Source organism: Protobothrops mucrosquamatus, unplaced genomic scaffold (assembly GCF_001527695.2).
Source record: "Protobothrops mucrosquamatus isolate PMUCROS unplaced genomic scaffold, P.Mucros_1.0 scaffold3205, whole genome shotgun sequence".
Taxonomy (NCBI): Eukaryota; Metazoa; Chordata; class Lepidosauria; order Squamata; family Viperidae; genus Protobothrops; species Protobothrops mucrosquamatus.
The window spans coordinates 1-23907 of record NW_015389203.1 but is presented as its reverse complement, the minus strand read 5'-3'; the positions used below and the strand labels follow the sequence as shown (position 1 = coordinate 23907).

At 37.1% G+C, this 23907-nt stretch overlaps 1 protein-coding gene across 1 annotated transcript in view; it reads left to right on the top strand.

The window, feature by feature from the left end:
• The window catches only part of PPP1R7 (protein phosphatase 1 regulatory subunit 7), a 25295-nt gene extending 14758 nt beyond the window's left edge, over positions 1–10537 (top strand). Inside the window, exons 5-10 of the mRNA XM_015826631.1 lie at positions 1757–1887; positions 2940–3102; positions 3756–3872; positions 4574–4678; positions 7276–7362; positions 8633–10537. Of these exons, the coding sequence (XP_015682117.1) occupies positions 1757–1887; positions 2940–3102; positions 3756–3872; positions 4574–4678; positions 7276–7362; positions 8633–8809 (780 nt within the window). The 3' untranslated portion in view covers positions 8810–10537. The remainder of the gene's footprint in view (positions 1–1756; positions 1888–2939; positions 3103–3755; positions 3873–4573; positions 4679–7275; positions 7363–8632) is intronic.
• The last annotated feature ends 13370 nt before the right edge of the window (positions 10538–23907 follow it).

The window sequence follows — 23907 nt, the reverse complement described above, 5'->3', positions numbered from 1 at the left end:
CCGCAAAGCGAAGGTTGGAGACTGGACGATAGTTGGCCAGCTCATCTGGGTCCAGGGAAGGCTTCTTGAGGAGGGGCCTCACCACGGCCTCCTTGAGGGCCGCAGGAAAGGCACCCTCCTGCAAGGAAGCGTTAACAATTCCCTGGAGCCAGGCTCGTGTACCCTCCCGAGCTGCCAGTACCAGCCAGGAGGGGCACGGTTCTACATTTAGGCAAGAAAAACCAAATGCACGGGTATAGTATAGGTCAGAGGTAGGCAACCTTGGCTCTTTTATGACTCGTGGACTTCAACTCCCAGAATTCCTGAGTCAGCCATGCTGAGGGAAAAGGGAGAGGTTTCCAAGCTGAGCCATGCTGGCTCAGGAATGCTGGGAGTTGAAGTCCACGAGTCATAAAAGAGCCAAGGTTGCCTACCCCGGTATAGGTGGTACCTTGCTCAATAGTAGTAACTGTGAGAGGGATCTTGGAGTTCTTGTGGACAATCACTTAAATATGAGCCAGCAATGTGCTGCAGCTGCCAAAAAAGCCAACACACGGTTGCTGGAATTGGGTATGTCTAGTTTAATGAAGAGAAGGACTAAAGGTGACATGATAGCAGTGTTCCAATATCTCAGGGGTTGCCACAAAGAAGAGGGAGTCAAGCTATTCTCCAAAGCACCTGAAGGCAGGACAAGAAGCAATGGATGGAAACTGATCAAAGAGAGAAGCAACCTAAAACTAAGGAGAAATTTCCTGACAGTTAGAACAATTAACCAGTGGAACAACCTGCCTCCAGAAGTTGTGAATGCTCCAACACTGGAAGTTTTTAAGAAGAGACTGGACAGCCATTTGTCTGAAATGGTATCAGGTTTCCTGCCTGAGCAGGGGGTTGGACTAGATGACCTCCAGGGTACCTTCCAACTTTATTATTATTATTATTATTATTATTATTAATAATAATAATAATAATAATAATAATAATAATAATAATAATAATAATAATAATAATAATAATAATAATAATCGCAGAGTCAGCCAAATGTTCAGACTGGATTTGGCATTTTTGTCTACATATCGAGTCCTTACCAAGGACCTGGAATAGGCAGATGTGGATGTTTGAATTGATGGTATTACAGATATCGTTGCAGGATGGAAGCTGTTCCGAGTAAGGCCGCCTTTTGCAATTGACTGATGGTGAATTTGTCAATGCCAGTGGTGTCCAAGTGGTGCTCCAGTTGTTTTGGGATTGCACCCAAGGCGCCTATTACTATTGTTACTACCCTTGCTTGCCTTTGCCACAGTCATTCTATTTCTATTTGTAGGTCTTTGTATTTTGTTATCTTCTCCAGTTCTTTCTCTTCTATTCTGCTGTCTCTAGGCACTGCCATGTCTACTATCCAGACTTTTTTGTCTTTCTTATCGACAATTGTTAAGTCCGGGGTGTTATGTGGCAGGTGCTTGTCTGTTTGAATTCTAAAGTCCCACAGCATCTAACATTTTCATTTTCTATAACTTTCTCTATTTTATGGTCCCACCAGTTCATGCTTGCAGGCAAATTATATTTCTTGCAGATCTTCCAATGCACCATTGTTGCTACTTTGTCATGCCGCTGCTTGTAGTCAGTCTATGCAATCATCATCATCATCATTGTTGTTGTTGTTGCTTTTGAAAGGTATTTGAAAGTTGCAGAACGCTGGCTTAGACTCTTCCATGTGAATCTTGATGAAAGAATCTTTACATATAATTGTTCTTTTTTTTAATTTCTTCCTTCTCTTTAGACACTTTGTCTTCGACAGAACTTGATTAAGTGCATTGAGAACCTGGAACAGCTGCAAACTCTCAAAGAGTTGGATCTTTATGACAATCAGGTTCGTAAGATTGAGAACCTGGAAGCTTTGACAGGTGTTGAGTAAGTATCTGGATAAACAGTGGGTCGCTATCTGAGTGGTTGATGGGAAACTGGCTGGTTCATTTCATAAAGGTTGCCAAATTGTTTTTATTTAAATAATAATAATTTTGGTTATATATTGGTCTTCAGGCAGGCTGGTTACTTACTAGAAAAAAATGCACCAAGAAAAAAGTGTACCACTTTAAAATAATAGTGGAGGTTTGGAGAAATGAAGCATCTTTACGTAGTACCAATTGGAAAAAATCAGACAAGTAAAGAATCATGGTTGAGATGACCCCCTCCTTCTCAATTCTTCTCTCTTGTTCTGCTTTATTTGTTATAGGATCCAATATGGGTCAATCACTGGGACCAGATGTTTAGTCTTCTGAGCTTTTAGACTTGTACTGGAGCCCATCCTCAGGGAACTTCTCTCTTATCAGAATGTTAAATTTATTTGTTATATTTCTTGATGCTTTTTCAATGTCCAGCTTGTCAATTATTGGTTTTTTTTTTTTAAATTATAGCCATTTTTAAACCAGTTGAAGTTTGAAATTCATGAGCATATTGGTTCTTCATAGGAAAATGGTCAGGATAAAATGGGGGTGGGGTACATGAGAAAGAATGCAGCAAAATATGACAGAAGAAGGACATACATTCAATCTCGCAGCTACTAAGACTGTTGACCGAGCAGGTGCAAAATTGGCCAGGGAAATGAATGAAGCCTGGGAGACAGGCCCCGTGTCAGTCAATAGGAGTGCTAATTTGCCACCAGCTTATAAGGTACTTAGGAGGCAAGCACTTGGCAGCACAAGGAAACAAAAGCCAATAGCCAGCCATCAACACACCACTCAACCAATAGGAAGCCACATCCAACCAGGAACCTAAATATGATGCATAGAACAGGCCAAAGCGCACATTCCAGTAGAGAGAAGTTCCCTGAAGATGGGCTCCGGCACAAATCCGAAAGCTTGGAAGGCTAAATCTCTGGTCCCGGTAACCAACCCAGATTGTATCCTACAATAGAAGCTTTCTGGTTTTGTTTTTTTGAAATTGTTTTCTTTGCTTTCTATTAGGATCTTAGATATTTCATTTAATATTTTACGACACATTGAAGGTTTGGATCAGCTCACTCAGTTAAAGAAACTCTTCCTGGTCAACAACAAAATCAGCAAAATTGAGAACCTAAGCAACTTGCAACAACTGCAAATGCTAGAGCTAGGATCGAATCGAATTAGGGTAAGATTTGTTTTTCTCTAAACAGCACAAGACTCGGCCAATACACAGGCAGTGTTTCAATAAATGAATTGGAATGAATTGGAATATTAAGAGCAAACTCCGTACCATGTTAATTATATACAAGGAAACTTGGAAAATATGAGCAGATCCTATCTGTAAAATGACAACAATCTATAGAACATTTTCAGCTGCAGAGATTTTTTTATATAGCATGGTTTTCCTTTCCTTTCAGGAAAAGCACTTTTATTTATAGGTAGATATGAACTGTGCTGCTAGAAATAATAACAGTGAAAATCTTTTGTAACAAAGCAAATTCTATAAAGATTCAATGCAGAAAAATATCAGCAAATTTGTTACGAAGTATCTTTGTGAGTAAGTTTTTTTTTTTAAAAAAATACTCTTTGAAATGTGAAGGCTGCTATTTTCCATCCTTATAAAGGACAAGTATGACAATATGGGTTTGCTAGCTATGCTACAGAGTTATTTACTGATTAATATATTGGAGGTTTATTTATTTGTAAATTTATTAGCCACCCATCTCACCACACAGTAACTTTGGGTGATTTAACAAGGTTAAAAGATAAAACAGGTTAGTGATGTGCTACTTGCAGGAGTCAGAAATTGGAATCTTGTTCACTATGGTTGTTTTATAGGCAATTCAGAATATTGACAGCCTGACTAACCTGGATAGCCTATTTCTGGGGAAAAACAAAATCACTAAGTTGCAGAACCTGGATGCATTGACAAACCTGACAGTGCTTAGCATACAGGTACCAGTCCTTTCTATTTTAATTGTCATTATATGGTTTAAGTTATTTGCCTTTCCTGTCTGCAGAATTTCTAACTAAAAATGAAATTACAATTGCTGTCTTCTCTTTGAATTTAAATATTTATTTAAATATTTATTTTTCAGACCTTCATTAAATTATCATTGAAATTGTATGCTTTTTCTTTCACACACAGAACAGCAATCTGGTACATATATTTCTTTTCTTTCTAAAAAATACAGCAATTATGCCATAGAATAGCCTGGTAAAGTATGTACTTTTTTCCCCCCAACATGCCAGTAGAGAATATGATCACAGATAAGTTTCAGAAATCCTTAGGAAGTTCAGTAAACCTTAAAGACCAGACAATATCATTGAAATGCAAATTATGTTTTTTCTTTAATAGAATCATAAATGTGCTTTCTGGGAGGATACCTATTGCATTCCGTCTGGCTAATTCAATGTTAGAAAGTTGTGCATAGTTCTGACCAGAACTTAGCATTGGTCATCTAGTTTCTTTTGAAAGGCATAAATAAAGTTTGGAATTGAATTAATGGGTTAAAGTATTAATGAAAGTGACAAGTAATATGTATTTGGGCCAAAGACTTTAGATATGTCTTCCAAGTGTGATGGATTTTTTTATTCTGAAATGACACCAGAATGATCCTTACATGGAATTAACCCAAATTTTATACCTATTCCAGAGCAATCGGTTAACAAAGATTGAAGGACTACAGAACCTGGTAAACCTGCGAGAGCTTTACCTTAGCCATAATGGTATAGAGGTCATTGAGGGCCTGGAGAATAACGTGAGCTATTTTTTATTATTATTTACTTAGTGCTACTCTTGAACATGGCATTTTGTAATGAATGAATGGACATTGTGAGAGAGCAGGTTGCCTAGAAAATGGCCAGCACCTGTGCAGCTGTTGTCCTCCTTCTTTAAGCCCTCTCCTGAGCCAGCATAGCAAGTGTTGGCTATAAACACTGAGCTGAGCGATGGTTGTTGGTGGTGTGGATGTATAGGAGAGAAGGAAGGAGATGTTGGGGGGAAATAAAACAGCTAAAAAGAGATTCTTTTCACTAGTAGTAAGATGCACAAGGAATAGTAGTTAGAGCAGCAGCAGTAGGAGATGTAGTGGCAGTGGAGAAGAGTGGAGTGATAGTGAGCAATACTAGCCTTTGAATGCTTGTGTGTGTGTTGCCTAGGGATCTATGTTGTTTTATGCTTGTGGACCCATTGTCTCAGGTATACTTAAAAGAATCTGTGGCAAAGTGGTGGTAGCAGTGGAATATCCAAAAAGGTGGGATATCCATAAAAAGGTGGATATCCAACGCAAGGTGGCAACCACACAAGTTCAGACTTTGCAGGAATTGGCCAATGTCCTGGCTACAGAAACCAAACCTACACCACACAAACAGACATAGAAGGGACAGATTCTCCCTTAAAAGAGGCTACTGCTTTAATAGAGACAGGTATCTACGCCTGTGGTTAAACCAAAGCAGAAGGTAGATCAGCCAGAAATGAGGCTAGGTCCATATACTTGGGCCAATATCATTAGAGAGATATGAAAACAAGACAAAAGACTTCGATTAATTAAAAAAGAGAAGGCGAGCATCTTTGGATGGATACAGAAAGGAAAAAATAGGCTTGAATTGGAAATGAATGAAAGAGAGACAAGAAGAGAAAAGTTTAGAGGGTTGAGGGACCAACTTAAAGGGGTGCAGTCACCAGAAGGGACACCTTCAGCTCTCATGTTTTCAGAACGTCTAGAGAGAAGGTAATCCCAAAGACATAAAAATTCCCAAGTTGTGAGATGAAGAGGACATACAATCCTATTTTACTGCGTTTGAAAGAGTGGCTACATCTTATAAGTGCCCTGAGACTGAATGGGTAGCCAGAGTATCTCCATGTTTAATGGGAAAGGCTTTGAGAGCTTATAACAGTCTTCCAGCAAGAGAATTAGTGGATTACTCCCATGTTAAAGAGATAATCTTATACAGGTATGATGTCATTCCCTATGCCTATAGGCGTAACACCGGTCAGGAGTTAACCTACAACAAGTATGAAGGGATTCATGAATTGTGGGCAAGGTTGGAAGACCTAGGCAGGAAATGGTTGAGGCCAGATGAAAGGAGCAAACAAAATGACATATTTCTACAAATAGAAAAGAATATTTGTAGTTCAGAGTTGAACTGTGGGGTACTTGGTGCTCTCTGAGCTTGGTTGTCTTAGTCCATTCTAGCACTGTTGTTACCTAGTTTAGTAATCAGATGTCTACAAGAAAACAACCAAACTCAGAGAACACCAAGGACCACACATATTTCTAAATCATAGGTTTACCAGATAGAAATAGAGCAGAGATGGGAGAAGAAGACTAGGGAAATGTAAACATTTGAAAAGAGGAAGAAAAGCATTGAAATAATTTAACATAGTGAAGTAGGAATAGGGTATGTCTGGATAGTTATTCTTATGAAATAAAAATTGTATGTTTAAGGGCATGCTTGTCCAGGAAAAAATTAACATATAGGAGGCAATAAAAAGCATCCAGAATACTAGAAGATGCTCTCCAATTTTCCTTCTGATAACCTGTATTTTCTTATTAACTGTACCCTCAGTCAGCCATTTTATAAGAATACCTGCTACATGTTCTGAAAATTCCAAATGCATGAATAGACCCCAGAACATTACTATACCGTATGAGAAGGTATTATGACTAGGACGTTGTACGTAACTAGAGGCTTTGTAGGAAGGGTATGGACTTAAAGGAAGAGATGTTTTTAAAGAGGTAGTCTAGGAACAAAGGAGGGACAAAGTCATTTGAAGCAGCAGAAGCTGCAGGTCTCATATGAATCTCCACTTTTGCTCTTCTGGTTTAAATAATAAGAGTTAATGTGGCTTTTTTAACAGAAAGAAAGATTAACATACTTTCTTAGTATTCATATATCTGAACATTTGTAAAAAGAAGAAATGCATTTTAAAATATTGCTGTATCTTATATAAAGTTAAGTTTCTTAAGTTTAATCCTCTTCTCAGAGGATTAAGAATCTAAGAACATATTTGATTCGATTCTCCATGAATTAAATATATCATTTTTATCTCTTGGTTTCTTTATTCCACTTGTCTAGAGTAGATGTCATAAGGATATAAATATTTTAATCATATTTCGAACAATGAAGCAATGTAGAGATATCAGGAAGAGAAATGTTTTGCCTTTTCTGTAGTTGGATACCAACAATCAATATGTTTATATGTGGGGAAGACAACTAAGGGTCCAAATATGTAAAGCTGCTGAAAACTATGTATGTTGCTGCATGACATGTCCTTTAACTTTTAATAATGTTCTATGCAAGAGTATAAAATATGTGAGAAAACTAATGTCAGGTTTCTGTGTATTTGTTTTAGAATAAACTTACAATGCTGGACATTGCAGCCAATAGGATCAAAAAAATTGAAAATATCACTCATCTAACAGAACTCCAGGAATTTTGGGTAAGTCTGCAGTCTTAAACCTACAGTAGTTTTAGTCAACAACATCTTTCTTCCTCATTTGTGTCAGCAGCAGACTGAGAAAACACTATTAAATGCTTCTCAGACTGATAATGGAATTCATTCTCCTGTGTTTATGATGGGCTTTAAATGGTTTCCTCATATTATTCTAGAGGGTTGGGAGCTGCTTCAACATGAATCCTTCCACTGCTGTCTGGTCACTTTGCGAAATCCTTGCTCATGTGGGACAAGCTCATACTATAATCTTCCATTTTTCTGTCCTTTAAAATTATGAAAGGTTGATATTGATGTCAAAATACGGACAAATTCCATCTGGCCACAAGATTCCTGAACAGTATCCACATAGCAAGTAAAATACAAACAGAAACCCTCCACCTCCCAGTGCCATCTAAATATATTAGAACTATTTCTCCCAGAATTTCTGATCATGCTTCCTGGGAATTCTGGAAGATTCCTATATATCACAATAGAGAAGGCTGGAATAAGCTTTTGTGCCTTTACAGATGGTAGGAATAGTTGCAATCAAAGGCCTCCAACAAAGAGGAGGTTGCCATCATCTTCAGGACGTAGATGATGTTGAATGACCTTTGCTTTTTGTGTTGCATCATGATTTTTCTCTTTTGTATGCAGATTTTAGAACAGGAATACCATTCTTTTAAATCTATATTGAATCTTTCATTTTCCAGTGTGAGTAAATTGTGAACTCCTGAGAGATAATACTTTTAAGGGATAATTCATTTTCATTGTTATTTCCTATCTACTATGAAAAATGGCCTTCAGAGCATACATGAACTCCAACATTATGTGAATAAATAGTTAGTGCACAGGACTCTGGTTTCAGGACCTGTCAGGCTAAGCCCAAGAATGTGGAATAGTTCTTTATTTGCTTACACATAACAAACAGCATCTTGCCAAACCAAACTCTTACTGCTCCCAGCCTAATGGATATACCGTGGGATATTCCGGGATTGGCTGTCCTTACCCACTTTCTCTGTCTCCTTTTCAGCCTCTTATCTTACTCTTCTTTCTGGAATGTGTTCCCTTCTTTTCACTGTAGTCCATTGCCTTAGCTCCCCTTCGAGGGGCACCATCACTCACATCACCAAAAAATTGATGATGGGGCAGAATATGCCTCACCTCGAGAATTTTCTCTTGCAGTAGAAGGAGCTTGAGATAATGATGACAGCTATGAACAGTTACTACTAACCTGTCTTAAACTTCTAGCAATTTTTATTTTCTCTATGCTTCCTAGATGAATGATAATCTTATTGAATGCTGGAGTGACTTAGATGAGCTGAAAGGAGCCAAGAAGTTGGAAACAGTCTACCTAGAGCGAAACCCTCTCCAGAAAGATCCGCAGTACCGTCGCAAAATCATGCTGGCTCTTCCATCCGTCCGGCAGATAGATGCTACCTTTGTCCGATTCTGAATCTTCCCTGGCCTTTTTCCTTTGCCTTTCTTCCTCTCAGAGTGTCACACCTGAGATTTTTATTCATATACTGTGCCCTCTGTCTTCAGCCTGCTGACACTTACAGAGGAAATGGCCAACCAGAAGCACTGATATCAGACCTTGCATACAATGCACACACTATTGTTGTTTTGGAATATTGTTGTTATTATTATTATTATTATTAAATCCTAACGTGTGAAATCTCCTGGTCATAATGGTGTCTGTCTGAATTAGGCAAACTATCAAATAATTTGTCTAATTTTTTTCAGTGCTCTGACAGCCTGCTTAGAACTAAATAGCCTCTGACAGGGGTTAATGTATTGAAATATATTCCTTTCATTATGTTTCCTTTCTTAAGGTGAACATAGAAAACTTAGAATCATCCAATAAACACAGAAGCAATCAGAACTATAAAATAAATTGCATTATATTGCCTACTGATAGTTTCACCTATGTACATTTTCTCTACCATATAATTGACTTGCTCTTTTCAGTGTACACATCCTTGTTTCTCACTATACAAACATGGATATATTCAATATGCCTTTATTTACTTTGCTGATCACCTGATTTGCAAAGCTTTATGCTTTTGACATGCTGTTCTATACCTTGTTTCCGTTCTGCAAAAGTTGATAGAGCAAGCTTGATAATTAACACAAAATGGATTTCAAACACTAATTATTAAAGGAAGAAGACACAATCCTTTAAATGATTGATTTGTTCCTAAACCAGTCAAACAATTACAGGTTGGCTAGAATGGTGTCAGTGAAATATAAATGTATTGGGGGGCAACAGTGCCTGTTAGGCAGAAAAACAGTAACTGACTTTTATAGCCAAGGGTTGAAGACATGGTTTGTTTTCACAGAGGACCTTTAGGCATACCATTGCTTGGGAAAATGCTGGCAGTAAAGGTGTATGATTCTCTCTTAAAAATTCACGGTAAACAATTCTGAACAAAACCAGAGCAAATAGTCAAATTGTTTGCATTTCTTTCCAAGTAAGAGGGTGTTGTATTGATGAATACGACATCTGAGCTTAGGTAAATGCTTTGAATGCTTTCTGTAGCAGAAAACCCCTGATCACTCCAAATATAATCAAGAATAGTCAATTGTATTTCTCTAAATATTTGACCTTCCAGTTTCCATCCCTAACTAGCATGGCAACAGTAAGTTAGCCAAATACATCCAGAAGCCACCAGATTGCCTGTCAAGGGTAACTGATGATAATAAGGTGGCTTTAAGTGTAAAAAAGTTCATCTCTAGCCTCTGTACTAATATTGCAAAATGTATTGATTGAAATCTCTGGTCATCTAGAGAAATTGTTCTGAAATCTATTTTTATCCCACATTAATATTCATTGAAGAATAGAAATTAATACCAATAAAGGAGAATATTTGTGGCTCAGGATTGAAATGAGGGATTGTTGGTGTTCTCTGAGCTTGCCTGTTTTCTTCCAAATGTTTCATTACCCTAACTAGTAATATCATCAGTGCTAGTAAGGAGTGCTGTTTGCTATCAGTTTATATTCTGGTGGCTTGCCCTGTCATTGGGGTGGGGGTTTGATCTTTGGAAATGTAGATTTTTCTAATGTCTACATTGAGACGCCTAATTTGAAAAAAATATGTGAAATCTATAACAGTGTCATTGATTTACTGAATGTATGCCCATTTAAAAATTGTCTTGAAATAAAGCCTTCTTTGGAGAATTATTAATTATAATATGCTGCTGATACCTTTAATTTAAGGGAAATAATTGGGCTCCTTTTAAATGTTTTTTGGTTGTCTGAAGAGGAGCTCTAAACTTGTTTGTTGGCCTTGCTTTGTAATCTTCCAGTGCCAAGCACTCCACTCTTCAGTTATGATCTCATAAATGATGGCATTAGAACTCTTACATCAGTAACAGAAGGTGAGGCTTTAACAACTCTATAGGATAGATCTATTTACCTAATTAAGGTGCAGTTTGCAATTTGAAACTAATATAAATGTTTTGACCTGCCTTAGGCTTTTTGACAAGTTTTAGTCAAATCACTAATTTCTGTTCCAAATTTTTATCTTTATATTAGTGGTCTATGCTTCTGAACCTCAGACAGACAAAACGATTTGGGAGATGCACTAAGACGATTAGACTATTTGTAATATTGTGTAAAGTTTGAGGATTTTATGTCTTGGTTTAGGAACTTTGCATGCAAAGAGCCATTGACATCTCTCCGACTTTAGGTTTACAATTTTGTGCACTCCTTCTGCAAAAGCAATCCATTGAAATACATAAAGGGAAATTAGGCAGTGCCGGAAATCCTGAGGCTTTTACATATTTTTCCTGACCCAAAAAAATGGTCAATTATCTTTCAAATTTTAAATGTAGTTTTCCCCTTCCCAAATGTCAGTAATATGATAATATTTTGCTTGAACGTTATTCTTGCTCTACTTTATACTTTAAACTGCTCCTTACAATTCACAACCATAAAATTATTTTAAATGATTTTGTTCTCCTGATTATTGTAAACTTGATTCTTTAATTCTCACCATTTCACTATGTTATTACTTAATTTTCATTCACTTTAATATCAGAAGCTGGTTTTTTTTCAGTTGTGCACAAGTACATATAAACAGACATACATGTATATTCTGCTCAGGTTTCAGCAGAAAGAATACCACTGCTGTGAGAAACTAGGGGAGCAATTAATCCAATGCCCCCAAATAGGAAGAGTACAATAATAACCAAATGCAAACATTATGTAAATCTGTACCTATAAATGAGAAATAGGGTTATTATAATAATGATGAATAGATATTCTACAACTTAGGAAGGAATACCACTTGGTGTTAAAAACCAGGATGATCTCTGTACCCACTGTCCAGATGTTCTCAGTAGGAACTTAAAAACTTGCTGTTTGGGAAGTTTAATATGAACCAGATATTTAATTACAATACAGTTCTATATTTTTATTGTTGTTGAAGCTCAACAACTAAGTGTTTTATAAAAACTCTAAGTGAGGTCAGCCCTTTCTACAGATTTATAGTCTAATAAAATATATATTAGGGACGAGGATTTGAAGAGAGAGGCTAATCAGTGGCTTCTCAGCATCTTCACTTGTTACATTATTCTTATTTTTTTCTCCCTACATCTTTTATTTTACACAGCAGGAAAAATGCTTGAAATGTGAAAATTGTCCCTCATCTCCCTTTTTTATGCCTTTGTCCTTTATATATTTCTTTTAAGGAAAACCTTGATAAAATGTGTCTGCTTATATTTATATATGAATGTGCAAATTCACACCCTCATATCAAACAAAGGCAAGGTCTGCTAAAAGCTATTAAACAGGATTGCTCTGGGGAAACTGCTTGCAATTTTGAGGTTACTCCACCTTATGCACACACCCATGTATTAACCAAAGCAGAACTCTGCTGGAGTGCATGTTAAACAACGTCAGAAAGGCATTGCTGAACAGTGGCGTTCATTGTCTTCTAAAGACAAGCAAAGATAAAGACAAGAAATCAGCAACACAATATACTTAGCATACTTTGCATTTCCTTGGAATCTCTCAGATTTGTCAGATGGATTTATCAGCTGATAATCATTCCACCAAGAGAAGGAGGGTACGAGTGCAATAAGCCCATCACAACACCAGGTACTTTTGTAAACAAGAATGTCTGTTATACATTATGCATAATTTGGAATGATCCAGTGCAAAACAGTATGTACAGAGCTGCTTCATCATCTTGTTGTATGATAGCTTAAGAGCCTTATCCCCAATCCTATTTCCAAATTTTTACATGACCCTTCCATCCCTGTCTCTAGCTGAAGATTTGTTGATAACGTGGAAAACTGAAAGGCATTTTTCTAGTGTTTCTTATGTAATGCTTTTAAAAAAAAAACCAATGATAGAACACTGGCCTCAGTATGTGATAGTTGAAAAATAACTATACCACATAAAATATCCCATTAGTATCTTTTACCCAAAGTTGCAAATGAGCCATTTCATAATCTGCAAGGGACAGTAAAATACTTCCCAGGTAGCTTGCTAAAATAAAAAATCCATAGTGGGAAATTTTGGGGGAATTCAGATCTGATTACCCCCACACCCAGAATGTGTGATTACCAACAGTTTGAGTAGTTTTGAAAAGTTGTTTAACTAGCAACAGCTCTGCAATGCTTTTACTGAGAGCAAGTATTTTATTGTATATTTTTTGTGTGTATGTTTGTTGTTTTTACTTCAATCTCTCATTTCCCAACACTTCTACTGTTGGGCTTTGGGGAGGAGTTATCTGGTTGGGAGACAAAAAGAAAAAAGGAATTATTAAACTCCCCCCCCCAAAAAAAAAAGAAAAAAAAGAAATTGCAACATTACACAATTGCAAAATATTTTTCTTTACATTTCTCTGGACTGCGATCTGGTAAGTCTGCCTATTTTGTAGATTTCCTCAGTTTTATATTAAACTGTTCCTGGCCTGCAACAAAGTGAATGGTGAATGGAGGCAGGGAATAAGAGGTGATGGAAAATGAAACTTTGTGAGTCATACCATATAGATTGTGTTTTAGCATTTTTGAAATGAGACTTCAGGTGTGCTATGCATTTCCAGGCTTGCAATAAGATTTTGTAAGAATTGACATTTGATAGAGGGGATAAGAACCATCTTGGACTAATTGTTTAGTTTAAATTTATATAATGCACCAGGATAAATTATAATTGTCCTTCTTTCTACCTTGATGTATTGTATAAATCCAGGTCAGGCTCCAGACAATTGAGTTAATTGAGTAAACTAATCTTCTTCTTGTGCCATATCCGTTATCGGACATTGGCGATCATGTTGGCGATTCTGTTTTTATCAGCAGCCGCACGAAAAAGTGCTGTTGAGTTTTGTCCAAACCAGTCCCTTAGATTTTGAAGCCACGATATTCTTCTTCTGCCTGGACCTTGTTTGCCTTCAATCTTTCCCTGGAGGATTAAATGGAGTATGCCGTATTTTTCTGGGTGTCACATCAGATGTCCGAAATATTCTAATTTTCGTTTTTTAATTGTTTTGATGATTTCCCTTGGCTTTCCCAGGTGGCTTATCACCTCGTTTCTGATCTTGTCAACCCAGCTTATACGTAACAGCCACCTGTAAATCCACATTTCAAATGCTTCTAGTCTCTTCAGGTGGCCTGTCAGAGACCAACTCTCTACTCCATAGAGCAGGATAGAAAAAATATAGCATCTGACAAGCCTGATTTTCAGTCTTAGGCTTATGTCGTGACTGCAGAAGACCTTTTTCATCTTGAAGAATGGTGTTCGAGCTGAGTAAACTAGTGGAGAAGCTATATTGTGCTAATACAATATTTGTTAGAAGAGACAGATATTCCTAAACATATTAGAAGTCTCAGTGATGTCATGCATGTCATGATATTATTGTACAAGTGATACAAATGATCTCTGTGTTGATAACAATGCTCACAGCATCATTTGCTCCCTCATCTTTCCTCCCCGCAGACACCCAGGCAGAAACCCTTAGCACATGTACTGCTGTATAAAAGCTGAATTTAAAATATTCAACGGCTGCTAAATAATCTGCCTTCTGAAATGAGGCCCTTTAAAAGATTACTTAAAACCATAAAACTTTTCATCATATATCAACTGGATATGAAGTACTGTATAATATTGTAAGGCCATGTATAATACTGTAAGGCAGAGGTCCCCAACCTTTTGGGCTCCAGGGACTGGTTCCATGGAGAAAGGTTTTTCCGTGGACCAGAGGAGGCGTGGTTTTGTGTGCTGCCTGCATCCCATGGATGGGGCTTTGCTTGTTTGTGCGGATGAGTTGCTGGCATGCTGCGGCCCGGTACCAGTCCATGGCCCGGGGGTTGGGGACCCCTGCTATAAGGTACATTTTACATTTTGTTCATGTAAAAAATAGTGTAGTAAGATTTATATACAAATTCAGCTGCTGGGTTGAATATCCATTATTAGGGCAGGTCAAGAAGACCCTTTGTCCAATGACTATATATTCAAAAACTTGTGAAACAGCATTTTTCAGCTGCAAAAATTTAACCTACCATACCCCTTTTTGAGGTCATAAGCCCAAATATCAGATATCAAGCCTATACAAATGGAAATAAAGACTAGGAATCAATAGAAGAAGACTCAGTATAACAATAACATAAACATTGTTTAAAACAAATATAAGCTTAAATTGCAAAAGGTTGGGCAAATAAATACATTTTAACCTAGGACAAAAATTAATTAAATGAGAGGAAGTTGACAGTATGCTGGTTATCTCCCAGAGTATGGTAATGAACTCTATGAGGCAGCAGCCCCCAACCTTTTGGGCACTGGGGACCGATTCCGTGGAGATAAGTTTTTCCGCGGACGGTAGGGGGCATGGTTTCGTATGCTGCCTGCATCCTCCAGATGGGTCTTTGCTTGTTTGCGGGGCCCAGTTTCTGGCATGCTGTGGCCTGGTACCAGTCCATGGACCGGGGGTTGGGAATCCTGCTATGAGGAATGGCCTTAAAAGAGCCCCAGAAATTACTGCAAGTCCAGAATGTAGCAGCCAGACTTTTGGGGGGTGCCTTCCAATGGGAGCACATGCAAAGTTCACTGGCATCACATAGATTTCCATGTTAAATTCAAAGTGTGTGCATTAACATATAACACAAAGATTGATACCATAAATCACTTAACACTTTGGGCCGGCAAACCTATAGCAGCAGTTTTACCCTATCCCCTTATGAAATTAGAATTCCAATAATCTTTGAACAAGTTTTAAAAATCAGGTTTGCTTGAGAATCTGGCTGCCAGTTTGAGCATATAGGAATTAAAATTCTATATAAAAATTGTCATTGTGTTTTTAAATTAGACCCTGACATTTAAAAGTCAAATCTATAATGGCTCAGTAGTTTATCAGCCAATATCCATAAGGCAGTGGTGTCAAACTGCCGGCCCACGGGCTGGACGCATCATGTGGAAGCCGCGCCCACCCCATTGCCGGCAATGACAAAACCGGCCCGATACGTTGTGTGACGTCGCGAGTTTGACATGCCTGCCATAAGATGCTTGTGGCATTTATTCTTGCCAGTGATAACATTGGGCTATTTCCTTCATTCCTGGTGTCCAAAATATAATAATAATAATAATAATAATAATAATAATAATAATAATAATAATAATAATAATGATGATGATGATGATGATGATGATGATGATGATGATAATGATAATGATGATGATGATGATAATAATAATAATAATAATAATAATAATAATAATAATAATAATAATAATAATAAAGATGGAAGGGACCTTGGAGGTCATTTAGTCCAACCCCCTGCTCAGGCAGGAAACCCTATACCATTTCAGACAAATGGCTGTCCAATCTCTTCTTGAAGACTTCCAGTGTTGGAGCATTCACCGCTTCTGGAGGCAGGTTGTTCCACTAATTAATTATTCTAACTGTCAGGAAGTTTCTCCTTAGTTCTAGGTTGCTTCTCTCTTTGGTTAGTTTCCATCCGTTGCTTCTTGTCCTGCCTTCAGGCACTTTGGAAAATAGCTTGACTCCCTCTTCTTTGTGGCAGCCCCTGAGATATTGGAACACTGCTATCATGTCCCCCTCGTCCTTCTCTTCATTAAACTAGACATTTTCATATAAAGTGAAACATTCAGCAAGTGGGTGGTTGACTGAGGTTATTTTTACAATGACATCTGATTAAGATGTGAATTGAGAAGGCAGTGTCTATCTATTCTCAGAGAAGAGGCCTTAAATTCAAGTTCTGATCATTTATCTGCACTATATTTCCCTCCCCCAAGGGATATAAACTTACAAGGAAATTCTACCACTTTTGTAAGTGACAGGACTGGTTAGGCAGGAGCAATTTGTGAACATGATCAGTAGGACTAGGAAATAGGAAGGGAGGAAATGAGGCTATTCCTTTTGCAGTGCACAATGCTACAGCTTCTCTGAGCTATAAGGGCAAATTCAGTTTGTTCTTTCTTACCATCCAGACATCCCAGATTTCTTCTTGTCAGTGGCATGAAGAATAAAGATGCAGCGAAGAAAGTCCAGAGAAGATGACAGCTTGATTACAGAAGAACATGATCTCAAAGAAGCCAATTATGGGGGCTTAAAGAAGAATCCTGAGTCAAAAATAAAGGAGTATATTTATGAAACCCTGGCCTTTGGGCCTGAGAAGATTGTAAAGTTGTCCAGTTATGAAAGCCTAGGGGGTGGCTCTGAACATAACTCAAAGGATGCTAACCAATCCAAGCAGAAGAACGCGGAGGGTTCCACAACCTCTTTTAAAGTCCCACAGGTAAGTAAATGGTAGATGAATGGTCGATCTTTAACTCTTAAATCTTAAAAATCTTTAAAAAGTAATAAAAGAGCAAGATCCAGTTAAATTAATGTTTGTATTTGAGTCAGACTGTAACCAGAAACTAGCATTTCTAGCAAAATTGTGCCTTGGAAAGGAGAGTTATAGAAAAGAGTAGTAATAGGATTGTTTAGATTTTGAAAAGAGATGGGGAAAAATCTTAAATGCAAAATTGTTAAGAAGCCTTATGGAAAGAACTTGCTGAAAACTGTTGATTGAGTTTGAGAAATATTTGCCAATGTTAGGTTTGTGCTAAAAAACCAAGGAAAAAAATAAGCAAACAACAAAGAATTGTCTTATAAACCAATAATTGTGTCAAAAAACATACCAATTGTCTGATAATTTTGATTCATTTTAAACAGAGATACTGTAGCTTCAGTAAAAAGGAGAGAAAGAAAGGGGGTTAGTAACTTGAGCAGCAAGCTTGAGGGTTCCTCTTGGATCTTTCTCCCCAGGGAAGTCTCTCCATTAGAAGAGTTCATAGTTCGTTTGTTTTTTAAAGCAGCATTCTTACTTCAGTATAGCCATTAGAGTAGGGACATATTTTTAGCTGGTTAGGCAAAAAGAAGAAAAGAAGAAAAGTGCTTTCCCCCTCATTTCTTCCTTGTCTGAAAGGAGGGGGAAGAATGAGGCGTTATTTAGTTCTCATGCAATTTACTCCATTTCAGTCAGAGGCAGGATCTACTTCAGCGGTTCTCAACCTATGGGTCGCGACCCCATTTGGGGTCGATCGACCATTTCACAGGGGTCGCCAAGCAAGGCTGTCTGCCATTTTTTCCCCCTTTTCCGGCGGGTGCCTTACCTCCCTTGGGCTGGGCCAGCTGGTGGTCGGCCTGCTCCGTCTCTGCCGCTTGCCAGCTATGCCTTGGCCGGTGCAGGGGGCGGAACCACACATGCACGGTGCTCCCGAGCAGGGAAAGTCCTTGACTTACGACCGGTTGGGTAGTCCTCGACGTACGACCGGTTTAGTCCTCGAATTACGACTGGTTTAGTCCTCGAATTACGACCGGTTTAGTCCTCGACTTACGACCGGTTGGGGGTTGCGGCATTAAAAAGGTTGAGAACCACTGATCTACTAGATGGGCTTTTCTGATGTAACTAAGTTTATAAACACCAGCAGGATGAAATAAGCTTGAATTTTGGAAGGACAGTATTCCAATACATCATGATTTAAATATGATTCATGGTGTTGATTTTTTAAAAGTCAACATATATAAGGAAACTAGAATTTGTGTGTCTGTACATACATACATGCATACATATTCATATACACAGTAAAAGTAACTTATTATTTATCCTTTCCTTTTACTTTAAATAGGAAAGTTAAAATCAGCATAGATATTATGTGGTGACTACTTCTGTTCTGTGGCTGTTGCAATAGAATAGGGTAGGTAGTAGGATATTTTCATAACTTAGGGAAGAAATCCCAAAAGGCAATGACAAGCCTATTTTCTACTGTTGCCATAAAAGTTGCCATAAAAATGGCCAAATTTATGAAATCATCTAAGCTAAACTCAAATCAAAAGAGACTTTATTTATCCTTCATTTATATTGTTTCTTGCCTCAAAATGTTAAGAAACAATTCCATTCTTTTTCACAACAGTGGTCAGAGGAAACATCCGAGCCGTAGAGAAGGAGCTCGAGACTAGCTGGTTGCCCAACCCTTTGTAATATACCTGTGTAATGGCTCTGCAGAAGAAAATTCTCAGGAAATTAAGTAATAAACCATCCTAAACCTACCACATATTCTCACAAAGAGGATCTTGCTGCATTAAAATGTTTTCAAACTTAAAAGAGGCCAGGAACAACCTACTGATCAGTAGAGTAATGATTGCAGTCTAATCTCCTTTTGCCATCAGTGCAGCTGTAGTGGGAAATCTGAGCCAACCTGCTTTTCCATTGATTGTTAATATTTTTCCCCCCCAGAAGAATAAGGGCTGCCTTGTAAACAGCACTGCAAACTTCTTCAGTGATGAAAAGACCAGGATAGGTAAGTAAAGAGATAGCTTACCCCAAAGCACAAAATACCAATATTTCCTTTCAAAGGATGACTCTATCTGGGTACTTGTTTTCTTTCATGCCCCTTTCCATTTATCTGAAATCAGTTGTCTTGTAGCTATTGGTCAAATGTCTAGGTCTTAATCTATCATTATTCCTGTTCTTGCAGAAATGTTGATTTATGTTCAATTTAACCATGGGGCTGTTTTAAGAATTTGTTTGGAAACTGGATTTGTATAGAATTATGAAAAGTGTAGGTCCAAACCAGACATTGTGAAGAAATGTGACATCTCAAATTTCATATTTTATTTGAAATACACATTAAAGTGACGGGTTTAACAGGTGCTCCTGTATGCTTAATCCTTTCCCAATCAACAGATTCTCTTTGAAAAGTCCTCTCTACCTTAGTCACAGCCAGTATTTTTCCTCCAGGCGCAATATTTTTCCTTAGACACTTCCGATATTTTTCCTCCTTTCATATACAGTCACCTTCTGGATAAAAGATAATTATAGGGGATGGCATTTTCAGTGGAAAACAATGTAATGAAAATGTACTGAACTTGTACATACTTGTGTCCAGTTATCTCACCAAATATAAAGCATTAAGTGGCCCATGGGACTGCAATAGAAACTGCTCCTCATTTTCTGGGAGTTTTTCTCTAATTAGGACTAAAAAGTTGCTCTACAGTTGATTTGATCTCAGACTCTTTAAGTTCTAATGATGACTCTTATATTCCCAGTGCAGGAAAGAGATTACAAGAATTCATTTTTTAAATTCCATTATTTGACATTTACTGTGATAGTATTCAGAGAATCATAAATGTTCTGTCAAAACATTTGTCATGTGAAATGCAACATATTTTGGGAGCTCTATTCCTTTCCTCTGGAACTTTTCCTTAGGAGTTAAATTATTGTTGCTGCAGTTTTCCTGGTGATTTTATATTGCCTAGCTGGCCAACAAAAAGAGACACTTTTAAAAAAATATATTTCATGAGGAAACTTAACAATCTTGAGGTTTCCTTTTGTCAATTCCATGTATTTCTTCATTTTTACAAATGCATATTAGATAATTATGGTATCTGATTTTACTTTTTTTACTCTTGAAAAATAACTAATGGAATATTTCTACTGTCTATGTGTTCTGCCACAGACTTTATTCTTGTATGGGAATCAGATTGCCAGAATCCAGAGGGCCAAAATGAAGAGAAAGGCAAGCCAAAATCCAAACAAAAGAGATCAATTGAAATGCACAAAGAATGGCGGGAGAAATTTCTGCATAAGCTCCAGATGAAGGGGATCAGTATTGAAAAGGTATGCAAAAAAAAGTGGATTGCTGACTACAGAGGGGAACATTGACCAAGGAGAGAAACACTCTTCACTTTAATCTTTCATTGTATCTATCCTCAATTTTATTGGTCCCACCTTCTTTCAGAGAAGAAAGTGAGAATTTTGGCCTACCATAAACCACTTTAAAATCCTCTTGTTCAGTATTTTAAACAGCTTTAATTCCTCACAAGGCTAAATATGAAGGGAAAACATGAATGAGGCTAGACTATTAGCAAATACAATATCCCTATTTTGCACCTTAGGTATTTACCTATATCTACACTATTCCTGCTTTTCCTTTCCAGATTTTGCTTATATTATGCAAATTCAGCTGACAAAATTTAAAGCATGAATACCTTCTCTATACTGTACCTTTCCATAAATCTCCATCATTGTAAACCATTCTTTGTAAACCATTCTTTCACCCGATCCATGCCCCATTTCATATTCTGCCTTTTGTTCAACCATGATATAGTTCTTTCCCTTCCTTTTGACTTACTCACTTTTCTTTCATATACTTGTTTTGCAATTCCATCCTCCTTCATTCTCTTTGTATGATCAAACCACCTCAATGTATGTTTTTCACACAGGTAATTCAGTTTTGAATTTAAGGCATATTAATCTAGTTGCCATCCAGTCTTGATCCTCTCTCTTCTTGTTTTACCACCTATGTCTTTGAAGTAAATCTATTCCCATTATATTCTACTTATTTTTATATTTATCCTGATGTAACCAGTGATCATATCAATATAACAAAGTAGATAGTAGCATGTTCTTATATCTTTTACTCCTTTTTATCTCTGTTCCTCAATGTCCTGCTGAAGAGCAAAAATCTGATCTGCATATCTCCTGGTAGATGAAAAGCCATACTACACTTATCTAATTGTGTTCCTTTTCACCTTTGATACTCTTTCAGTAGTATTCTGCTGAAAACTATTGCAAGCACATTTCACAAACTTCCCTGTAGAGTTTTGCATTAACTCTTTCTATTTAGAAAGGTATAGGTGAAAAATCACAACATTATTCTAATTGTAAGGCAACAATGCCACCTTTACATGCAAATGAAGCAGGTTATACAGCCATAACCAAACCACATTTGTTTTTTAACATTAGTCCAGTTATATGAGTTGTCTTTCAATCTTCTCATGGTTTTTATTACTTTCTTTTCATGTTTTTTCTTGGACAGCAACATTTATAGCATTCAATTCAATTTCACTTTTTAGCATATATTTCTCATTCTTATACAAATCTCTAAAATATCTGTGCAGCACTGCTTCGGTTCAGTTTCAGTACAAATAATTTTATCACCCTTATTCTTTTTTAAAAATAGTATATATCAGGGGTTCCCAACCTGGGGTGCAAGATGATATTCCAGGGTATGTGTTAGAAGTTTTGTTTAGAAGTTTCAATAATTTAACATCTTCTCTAATATTTCAATTAAAAAACTCTTCTTCCTACATTTTATCAATTCCATATCTCATTCCTTGATCAAATTGGAAAAACTCATTGTTCATTTGCATCTGTTAAGAGCTACCAGAAATATAAACATATATATTTAAACCTTCATTAAATAAATCCATTTTGTATTCCAACTTGTGTCTTTTTTCTAAGAAATAAAGATAAAAAATCTCTCTCCATTTATAAACAGGTCTTTAAATCATTATCATTCAGTCCTGCTCAAAAAGAAATTCCTATAATAACTAGCAAAAACTACAACATATATATTTTAATCTTGGCCAAATAAATTCACTTTACAGGTAGTCCTTGAATTATAACCATTCTTTTAGTGACCATTCAAAGTTACAATGGCACTGTAAAAGTGAGTTATGACCATTTTTCACACTTCTGACTGTTGCAGCATCCCCATGGTCACGTGATTAAAATTCAGATGCTTGACAATTGTTCACATTTATGATGGTTACAGTACCCCAAGGTTATGTGATCACCTTTTTCATCTTTCTGAAAAGCAAGTGATTCACTTAACATCTATGGCAAGAAAGGTCGTAAAATGGGACAAAATTCACTTAACAAGTGTCTTGCTTAGCAACAAAAACAATTGAGCTCAATTGTGGTCATAAATCGAGTACTACCTTATAGTCCTTCTGTTTACTTTTAAAAAGCTTGATCTTTAACCTTGTCAAACAACTTCCTACAAATTTATTTCTTGTCATTTTCTCTGTGTCCTTTCAGGAACAGCTTCAGTACTTTAACATGTCCTTTTAAAAATCCAAAATAAAACTTTTTCAAATCCTTCTAAGTTATTATTTGTATGTTCCCCTTTAGTTATTAAGATACCAGCCGGCTTCAAATGTAAATCATTGTAGTATCCATCTCCATATCATTCCTATAATCTAGCATTTTAAATCCATTTTCAAATCCACAGCATCTTTTTTCATATCAATCTCTAGTCTGGCATTTTTAAAAAAACTATTTTCAAATCCACATTCATATCAGCCTCAGTCTCGGTTTTATCCAGTAAAATCTGTTCTTTTATATCCTCTGTTATATCCATTTTTATACTATCAGACAATCTTGTAATTTCTGAGAACATTGTTCCCAAACAGCCTTCATATCTTCAATATTCAAATAGTATTGTAGTATTGTGATAATAGGTTTCTTCTTTTTTATTATAATTTTTAAATTGTTTCTGGTTCCTACTAGTCAATCTTCAAAGTCCCATATATTTATTTTCTAATCAGGAAAATTTTCCCATGAGATTTTTTTACATTTAATTTAAAAATCTTCATATATTCTTTTATAAAATTTTAAACAATCCAGAAGAAATAATCTTTCAAGTCCATCTAATCAACTTTCTAGTTCTCATTTTGCTATTTTATAAAAATTAAAGGTTACCTTTTTAATCCTTAGCTTACATAAAACTTATTTCATCCAGGGTGAAAACCCTTGTGTGGAAACACTTGTAGTGTGATAAAACTTACCCTTCAGAAGATTTTTAACATCCAGAAAATCACTAACAAGCAGCTTCCTAATAGATAGAATTAGATAGAATTCTTTATTGACCAAGTATGATTGGACACACAAGGAATTGTCTCCAGTGCATAAATTCTCAGTATATATACAAGCAACAAGTGATCAGTTGGCGGCCGTGACCAGGGGGGCGTTTTATCAGGTCCGCCTGATTCACCAGTTGCGGCCTTTTCTGGACCGGGACGCCTTGCGCACAGTCACTCATGCTCTGGTCACCTCCGGCCTGGACTACTGTAATGCTCTCTACATGGGGCTTCCCTTGGGGAGCACCCGGAGGCTCCAGCTAGTCCAAAATGCGGCCGCGCGGGCGGTGTTGGGAGGGACTCGTCGCTCCCATGTAACACCGCTGCTGCGCGAGCTGCATTGGCTGCCGGTGGCCTTCCGGGTGCGCTTCAAGGTGCTGACTATCATCTTTAAGGC